This window comes from Grus americana, chromosome 5 (assembly GCF_028858705.1).
Source record: "Grus americana isolate bGruAme1 chromosome 5, bGruAme1.mat, whole genome shotgun sequence".
Taxonomy (NCBI): domain Eukaryota; kingdom Metazoa; phylum Chordata; class Aves; order Gruiformes; family Gruidae; genus Grus; species Grus americana.
The window spans coordinates 16,619,402-16,628,956 of NC_072856.1; the positions used below are offsets into that span (position 1 = coordinate 16,619,402).

At 46.3% G+C, this 9,555-nt stretch overlaps 1 protein-coding gene across 1 annotated transcript in view; it reads left to right on the top strand.

Moving 5' to 3' along the window:
* Window positions 1-8,663, top strand: part of TMEM86A (transmembrane protein 86A) — a 29,896-nt gene extending 21,233 nt beyond the window's left edge. The window contains exon 3 of the mRNA XM_054828825.1: window positions 1,737-8,663. Within this exon, the coding sequence (XP_054684800.1) occupies window positions 1,737-2,164 (428 nt within the window). The 3' untranslated portion in view covers window positions 2,165-8,663. The remainder of the gene's footprint in view (window positions 1-1,736) is intronic.
* Window positions 8,664-9,555: the final 892 nt, after the last annotated feature.

Genomic DNA, 9,555 nt, shown 5'->3' on the forward strand with positions numbered 1-9,555 from the left:
TGTTTGTGACCAGCCTCACCACATACTACAAAACTCCTCCTGCCCTTCTGGGCTTCTGCTTGGCTGCCACATCCTGTTCTCCTCTCCTCCACCTCCTTGTTGCCAGCTGCCTGCATGAAGGACAACACATTCTTCAGTTCCTGATCCCAGAACTCTTCATATAATGCCACTGAAGGAAAAACCACTCATCACTGCTAGGGCAAAGTAACCACCTAATCCTGCTGCCCGCAGGGCTCTAACCTTTCCTGTACTCTAACACTGTAAGCAGCTCTTGTCCTAAATCCCTCCTTGGTTTCCTCAGTGCTGTGCCCATGATGTGCGATAGCTCTGTGAAACATCAAACCTCTTGTTGCCCTCCTTTGCACTTCTTGTCCTTCCCCTTCATACTGCCCACTTTCTCCAGCCTCACCTTGCAGACCAGATCCCCGCTAGCGCCCTCCCTCCTGTGGGTTCCTGTCTCATCCCACCATGGCTGAACTTTCAGTGGATGTCCGATCTGGTCCTCCTCAAAGGCATGGAGACACTTCCCCTTCTTTGAGCTCCCTCAACACAAGAGTATTAGGATGAAGAAATGTTTGCCAGCAGCAGGTTTTAGTGACTGCCCTTTACACCACAGCACCATGCTTTAAATGTAAACAAGTGTCCTGCTGGAGCACTTGGCTTCCCAGATCTTTTTCTCCATTTCATGCTTTAGAGCTGCATGAAAACTTCCAGCCACTCTAACAACCCTGCCAGGATATAAAGCGGGACAGCCTGCAGCTGCACCATGTGTGGGTCTGGGAAGCAGAGGACCAGAGGAGCTGGACTCAGTTTGGGGCCCATTATCTACAACTGGCAAAACAACGAGTAGTCAGCAGCTGTACCAACACATTGTGACATTTTTTTGTCAAATGGATTAGTGGCAAGTGAATAACGTATGGGCAGTACCTTCCAACACCAACATCTGGCATTTCTCAGGAGTGTTGCACTTCAAAGGGAAGCCAGCATTTTATTTCCACTGATTGATTCCAGCTAAGGTTCATCTGAATCTTGCAAATAGCCATAAAATTGTTGGCAGATCGCATTGGTGCAGTCACTGAAATATGCCAGCTGCTCCCTTCCAGCTTAGGTTTCTCCTAGCTATGGGCAGAGATGGAGTAGAAGCCAGATTTAGCCCCCGAGTGCCTTTGGGTTTCTGGCTAAATAGAGTCAGGCTCTGTGTCTGGGTTTGGAGGGATTGGTCTCTTATTTTTCACATTTTGTTCCTACACTGCTCCAATTCAAGCCTTCCTGTTCCATGTGTGAGCTATGAGCAAAACACTTTGGATCGTTAGAGGGGATGATCTTTGGTCTGCCTTGCCCCCACCCTTCCGTCCAAAGCAGGGGAGGAGGAACCACGTGGTAAACAAGCTTTGTTCCTTCTGCAGCAGCTCAGTTCACCTGGCCTCTCAGCAAAAAGGCTTGCATCACAACAGAGTTGCACTTGGCTGCAGTTGTAGATGTGCTGGGGCTTTGTCTTAGGGCAAGAGTTTGGCGGGTTCTAAGGCTGTCTCCTGTGCACAGATGTTTATATTAAAATGGTCCCAAGTGGTCAGTATGGTTCCTGCTGGAAGTGTTAAGGGTTGTAACACTGCAAGGACATCTAAGCCTGTGCTTGTTGTGGTATATTTAAAACCCAATATAGCCACATGTTTTCTGCTACCAACTGCCAGTCACTGATGAAAGGTCACACTTGCTATGCCAATGTCTCTTTCCAGGTCTGCTGATGTTTGCCATCACACACATCCTGTACTCTTCAGCCTTCGGCATGAAGCCTTTGGACCTCAAAGCTGGCTTGTTGATGGGCCTCGTTTCCAGTTCCTGTTATGCCTTCCTGTACTCCTACCTCTCAGGCCCATTCACCTACCTGGTAGCTGTCTACATTGCCTTGATTGGCTTCATGGGCTGGCGAGCAGTTGCCGGTATGCAGCTGTGCAACGACCTCTGGACATGGACCAAGCTCTCGGCCTGCATCGGCGCGATGCTGTTCATGGTGTCAGATCTGACCATTGCACTTAACAAGTTCTGCTTTCCTGTGCCCTACTCGCGCTTCATCATCATGGCTACCTACTATGCAGCCCAAATGCTTATTGCACTGTCAGCTGTAGAGACCAGAGATGAAGAGGACTTCAGAAAGAGGAGCTAGGTGGAGTGCCAATAGTCTGTGAACAACGTGGGTTATATCTCAGGTGCTGTAGCTGCATTCACCCCTGAGAGAGATCTCCATTTCTCTAGGCACATTGGTGATGTTGATTTTGCTTCTTTGAAGCATTACCTTTGGGGCTTTTTTTTCAATGGCTTTCTCTGAATACAGCTTACTTCAGTGTGGAGTCCACATCAGAAAGCTTAGACTGTCCCTGCAGTAGCTACTCATTCAACTTTTCCCCCTTGGAAGTGCTGTGCTACTGCATTTTACTTGTTAGTCTTGAAACTGATGCTGAATGTCTGGGAAGAGGAGGGCTGATGGGAAGGAGGTTTGGCCATGCACTGTGCTAGAAGACTTGCTTTCAATAGTAGGCAGACAGGCAAAGATCTCTGCTAAAGTCATAGGTAAAAATTAATTTAACCGGTATTTGTCTCTTTTTGTGCATTACAAACTCAGTACACAAACTGGAGCTATTCCTTCTGCTGACAGGAAGCCTGGAGGTAGAGTGAAACCAGCATATCCCGATGAGGGCTGAGCTTTGGAGTCAATGACAGCATATAGGGCAGCCCCCAGCAGAACCAGAATGAAAGCAAAACACCAAGCAGAGAGCATAGAGCGAGAGATGCGCTGACATGCAGTGCTGTGTGTGTTGATCGCAGCTGATCCACTGCTCCAGGGCAGGTCTGTAGGTGCCTGTCAGCATCGTGGTGTGTGGCAGGACTGGGAGTTTCGTGGGATTTCAGGGATGTCTAGGTAGCTGGGCCAGTGTGTTCTCCCCCGCCATGTGTGTGCAGTTACATGGTGTCTGCAGCCACCAGTGACAACTAAGACGTAATGGGCACATGAAGACCTTTGATTTTTACAGCAAGACTTTGAGCATGTGTCTCTCTTACCATTATATGTCCTCATTGTCCTTAGTATGGCAGACAGGAGTCTAACCTTTATGCCTTTCTTCCCCAGTATCCTAACAAATAATATTCCATATACTCATTGAGCTTTACAGTACTGCTGCTTGCAGTATCTCTCAAATCATCATGTGAGCATTTCCCATGGTCAAGGCCCTGATTTTGGATGTAGATTGTTGTTGTGTTTTGCTACCTGGTGGTTAACGATCAGCTTTACACTGCTTGTTTTTGGAAAGCCCCTTTTCAGCAGAGCTTCCTGAAAAGCACTGTCCTGCGTGCTCGAAGTGCCTGCTGCTTCCTTCTCAAACTCACATGGATGCAGAGAGAATGTGAGGGCCATCAGGGCCGGGAAAGCCTATTTAATTCTGATCCAAATTCTTTGGTTGGTTTGTCTGCCAATCTGATGAAGCAAGATTACTTCTGACTTCAGACTCTCTTAAAAAGATGTAGGAAGAGGTTGTCTTGATTTTTAACCCAAGTTCATTTGTGATCATATTATATTTTTCCCTCTTATTTAGGATATCTAACAGCAAGCTCTGTTTCTGTTTGAAACTATCTTGAATGTGCTTTTTCCTTCTGTCCATCCTGGGGCTGCTCCCATGGGCTGAGATGCTCCCCCAGTGGCTTGTTTTAAGACACGAGTGCACTCAGGTGTGCAAAGGAAGCTTGCTCAGGGTTTCTGCACCTCTTCAAACGTGCAGCCAAACAGGGACAACCAAAACAGACTGCACGACTCAAATCCATGCATGCCCCAACAGCACCTCACAGACGCTGAGACAGGCAGAGCGAACAGGAGGGGCAGCCCTCCAGACCAGCCTTGTGGGCTGAAAATCACCACAGTCTCCATACGTAGCGTGCCCAGACCATTCCAGCAGAAAGCCTGGCACCAAGTCCCTGGCACAGTTGGCAGAGAAGGAATGCCTCTCTGCGAGGAGTGTGGCAGGGTCAGGGGGCAGCTGAGGCAACCCTACCAACCCTGCGAGCATTTCCCTTGGTGTTGAGAGGTGCTAAGTGGGTCTCCTCCTCCCCAGCCTTGTGTGGTGGGACCGGGTGTGGAATAGTCGGCATTGCCTCCCCGCGACTTCTGTATTAGTGCAAATGCAGCCAGTATTACAAAAATCTAGGTTAACCATCCTGACCCCGTGGAGTCATCTGCTGCTTTTCAGACAGAGATCAGAAAGGTCAGCTGCATTATTGAGAAGGGAAAGCGTTGTAAATAGCACAGCTCCGTGTAATCTCTTCTCTTTAATGCTGTTGTGTAATATTGTCAGTATTCATTCACTGGCACACCGTGGCCTGTCTGGAGTAAACTGCTAAGGGAATTTACAGCCATAAAACATCTTCATTCATCAGCACTGCTTATCTCCTGGCCACAGCTTGAACCCTGCAGTGTAGCTCTCTGCGGATGTCACCTGCTGTTACTCAGCTTGACTGTTTGCAAATCTCTTCCTGCAACAGACTGACCCAGCTAAGAGGAAATCCAAGCATTTGGGGTGAACCCCACTGTCCTCCCAGCATGTCAGCAAACAGCACGTTTCAGTCTGATTTACAGCTCCTTGTCATGAATCAGTCCAACACGCTCAGTCCTTAGCTGGCAGTTCTTCAGAGGAGCCCCCTGCACCCTGAGCTTCCCTTTGCTTTGAGGAAAGTAACCTTTATTTAAAAGTTAGAATTTTGATTATCTCCTTCTTCCCCTCTAGAAATGAGTAGTCTTCTATTTCCTGAAGATGGCTGAGTTGCTTTTTTGCATGCTTTTTCATCATGGCTTGCTTTGTTATCCTGCTCCACCATCAGCCACTGGATATTTGCAGAAAAGGATCTTTTAAGTGTTATTAGGAGGTCTGCCCTCTCTTCTGCACTGGCTATCAGAGGTGCAGTTTCTGGTGGCAGAGGTCTCTGGGTGGCTCTAGCTGGGACAGCAGACACATGTGCAGCCCAAGTGGGCTGCAGTTCCCTCGCTGGGAGCGGGCTGGCTGGGACACATCCTGGCCAGCCCTGCCGGCTCCATCTCAGAGCTCTAACGGCTTCAGCCTTCCCAGGAACATGAGACAGAACCCTCAGCATACAAAGTCAGGGAGAGTCCTGGCTGGCTCGAGTGTTTGCCAGCGAAGGCTCTCAATCTTCAAAATCTCTCTCCTGCTCTGCCTTCTTCCTTTTAATCCATATTACTTGAATGAGACCATTTTCCTGAAGGCTCTTTCCAGCTGGGAAGAGACCAGCTGCTGTGGACACTGATTTCACACGATTCCGAGTTTCATAAACCCTGAGAAACACTAAGCAGTTGCTGACCGACAGTCTGTTAAATACCTTTGCTTGGGATTAAAAGTGTTCCCTCAATTCTAGCAACGGCAATCTTCACTTTGAGAAGTAGCAAACAAGAAGTGGGAATGACGTGACTGTCTGTGGCACTGCCTTTGTGGACCTTCCTGTTGTCTCTTTGCACTGTAAAACTGCGAGGTTTGATCCATTTTTCTCCTTTTCAGGGGTATGGTCTTTGAGAGGCACCCAGTCTTTGGCCCGGGGATGTTACAGAGGGAATGAAGCACCCTAGCAGCGGAGTGTGCCTGGCCCCAGAGTATCAGCTTCTTTGCTCGCTAAGTACAGAGGCTTTCTTTTCACACTGCTGTATTCAAACACCCCGCTGCACTTCCCATCTATGGTCACTTGAGGTTACACACATGGTCCGGTTACTTTTGCTCTCTTTCCTTTCTATAGTTATCACCCTCTTGGAGATCCTTTGGCTCCTTATTTGGACGTACAAAAGATGTAGCACGTTTATTTCAGCCTTGTATTTCTTTCTGTAGATAGATCCTCCTCACACAGAACTCCCCATGAAGTCAAAGCAGCAATGCTAATTGCAACTGGTTTTTAAACGCTAATAATGCTTCTGGGCTGTGCCAGTCACACTGATGTCAGCAGGGTTAAGCTGGTGTAGAAATGGTGGGTTGAGAACAACAAAGCCAGAAGGTTTTAACAGCTCTACTCCTACGCTACCAAGAAAATTGTAGTCATGCTTAATACCTGGCTTCTTACTCCTCCATACTGAGGCAACAGTAAGACTGATTGGTTTAAGAATTACTCTAACACAGCTTTTAAGTAGATTGCTGAAGGTTTCATGTTGTAATCAGTGGAGGTAATTGATAAATTTTTACACAAGTATATAAAATTCCCGGGACAAACTTTGCAGAATTTTGAAGTGGCTCTTCAAAGTTTTCCGGTCATGTAGTTTGACATACCTGTATGTTTTCAGCTTGGTATCATGGTAATTTTGGGAGCTGTTCTGGAAGAAGCAGATCAAAACAAACAGCAACTGTAAAGCTCAGTGGCAGTGCCTCTTTCTCTTTGCTTGGTTTCTGGATATAGACAGGGGCTCTTTTAAGCATAAGCATCATAACTGTGTTCTTGGAAGATGATGGGAAGTTGCTGACCCCTCATGACAGAAGTCCTCCTGGGTACTTTTCCTGCCTTTTATCCATGCTTGCTCCTTTTGTGGCCTTGGGTAAGTCACTTAAGTTTTCTGGGGCTGAGTCCTCATCTGGTGTAAAAAGGCACAGTTGTATGAGGACCAGTGCTATGCCAAGTTACAACAGCAGGGGACCAGGCCCTCACCCCATTTCTAAAATGGGGATATTAGCACTTACCTACCTCACGAGGATGCTGTGAGGATTAATGCTCATACAGCACTTTGAAGATGTAAAGTGCTATATAAATCCCAAGTATTATCCTACCTTAGTGTTAAAAATGCTTTTAGGGATCTGCAGGACTTCTCTTAAAGCGTGGAATGTGTGACTGCCTTTTCAATTTGCATCAGATGGAAAGCAAATGCAAAATATTTATTCATACTCGTTAACAGGATGGGCTTGGCTGCACCTGAACTCTGAGGAGGGTTTAGTTTAAAAGTCTGAACTCTAATTTCAGTTTTGCAAATGGTTTTTAGTTCTTCTAAAAGCCTCAACCAAATTCTTAGATGTGAACCTTGCATCCAAATTCTGCAAGCTAACAGTCTTATCCCTGGATTGTTAGCTAGAATAAATCTAATCCAGCCAAAACACAGTGCTCTCACAGTCTGCTATGGCTGTTGAAAAGACTGGAACAGAAAAGGAAGTTACTCTGTTCAACCTTCTTCATTCCGCAGCAGGTCAGCTAGGTTTCATGGGACAACTTGCAAAGGGATGTTTAATTTCTGTGATTGTAAGTTTTACTGGCTTTAAAATCAGCAGAGAGGGAAGGCCTTGATGGAATCAATAAGGTCGGCACATACTTCTTTAATTACTTCCTTTTCACTGAATCAAAGCCATAGCAGGTTCTGTAGCGAAGTGCTTGTACCACCAGTCCTAAGGTCCAGAAAAAAAGTTGATCTAGAAATACAGCTCTAAACCATCACCATGTTCTGAACTAGTATAAAAATGTCACTGTTCACTGATTTCAAATCTGGACCACAGCTAGAAACTGCTTAGTTCTCTGGTAGCATTACCTGCTGTACAAACATAAATGAAGGCGAGGAATTACACAATGTGAGCTGTGTACATGTGAAATGGACCACAATTATGAAGCAGCTGCAGTAAAATCTTATCTTAATATGAACTCAGAAGCAAACACAATGCAAATTTTTATGGTTTCTTTAAAATATTTGATGGGTTTTAGTTTTCTTAGTTTGGAGGAAATTTTCTTAATGTTATATTACTTTTGCTCTTATTGTAAAGAATAAAAATATACAACTCTAGATAGACTACAAATGAAAAAAAGGTGGCCAGTTGGCAGGAATGCCAGAACTTCTGTGGCTTGTATTGTTTCTGTGGTGACACAATGCTGCTGTAGGATGAGCTATTGGAGTGGTGTGACAGCTCAACAGTGAGGTTGAAGCATAAGGCCAGTCTCATATAAGAGGGATGCAGGGGCTGAGCTACTGCGACTGCAGTGGGAGCACGACTGGACCAATTCAGATCAGTCAAAAGACAGAGAGAGCATCGTAAAATAAAAAAGCTTTTCCTGACAGATAAAAAGCAAGTAACCAAAGCCAGCCCATTGGGTGACAGTGCTGAAGCAGTACAAACACACGTTGTACGTTTGGCTTGCTCCAAACGTACAGTGCTGGCAGGGTCAGGCTAGCAGAACCTGACGCTTTGCTAAATAAAGTCCAAAATCTAGAAAACAAACAAAACACCAAACAAAACAAACAAAAAAAAAAAACAAGGAAGGAAAAAGCAAATGCATTGGGTGAGCAGTAGTTCTGCCTGGCTGAGGCCACAGACTGACTGGTCTGTCCTGAACACTAATCTCCGTGTCTTGCACCCACGTGAGCCTCTCACTCCAGCCCCTCTCCCACGCATTCCAGGCAGAGTGCATTGAAAGATGTGACCAAAGCAGCTGCTCTCCCCCAGGGAGTCAAGCATTTTGCCACATCTGAAAGTCTCTAGCACTTACTTCCTTTACCGTGATTGTAAAGGTCACCACATGCAGTATGGCCACTTGATCTGGGATCTTTTCTTAACACATTTTTATGCTGATTTTACTATTTTAATTCTTTTTTTGGAATGTATTTTTTTCTCATTTCTTCTGTGTGTAACAGCAATTAAAAATATTAATTTACTGGGTATTTTTACTGTGCAGATACAATGCCTGCTTGTTCATTTTCTGTTTCTGTGATGGTTTCAGCATGGAGTATGTAGCCAACTGAACCTCTGTGGCGGGCAGTTTTGTGCCACTGCTGTGCCTATCAGTTGTGTGGCTCTGCCCTGGAGCTACCCAGTGCCCCACTGAAGCTGACTAACACTGTCACAGCTGGCTACAGGATTCCTGTCTGGGGAACCCTGAAACACAGCCACGTGCACCCCACAAAGCACATCCAACACAAACTGACCAGGCAGCACTGTGACAATGGCACCTGGCTCGCGTTACACCATGTCCCGGGTGCCCTGGGATGCAGAGCCCTGAGGCACGCTTGTCCCTTGTTGCTACAGCCAGTCCCACATACAATGGCCATTTGTCCACACTTCCAGGGAGAAGCAGCTTGCTGCAAAGGATTGCTCCGGGAAGACTGCTCGCTGCCCAGGAGTCCCAGACAAATGGCCAAGTCTGTCTTCCTCCCCGGCCCAGCAAAATTTCCAGAAGGAAAAAGTAGGGCAGTATGGACATTTTTCTCTGGTTGGGGATCTGATGCCAGTTTCTTCAGCTGTTTGATGCAGTGGCACAGATATTTGGTTTCATTAATCCTGAACCAGGCCGTCTGTCACCAGTGGAACAGGTTTCAAGGATTTATAGCATAGAAATACAGAGTGTATCACTGCTCCCGGTCCATTAAAAGGATCTGCTCACAGGCTTAAAAGAGAGACTCCTTCATACTCCTCTTCTGAAGTGGAGTGGTTCCTGATGTGAGAATGAATCAGTACCAGGCAGAAATACTCCCAAATTCCTTTCAAAGCAGCCTAAAGGGATTAATGGCAGGCAAAAGTGGGTGCTGCTTTCCTCTTCAATTTGGTCTTTTAC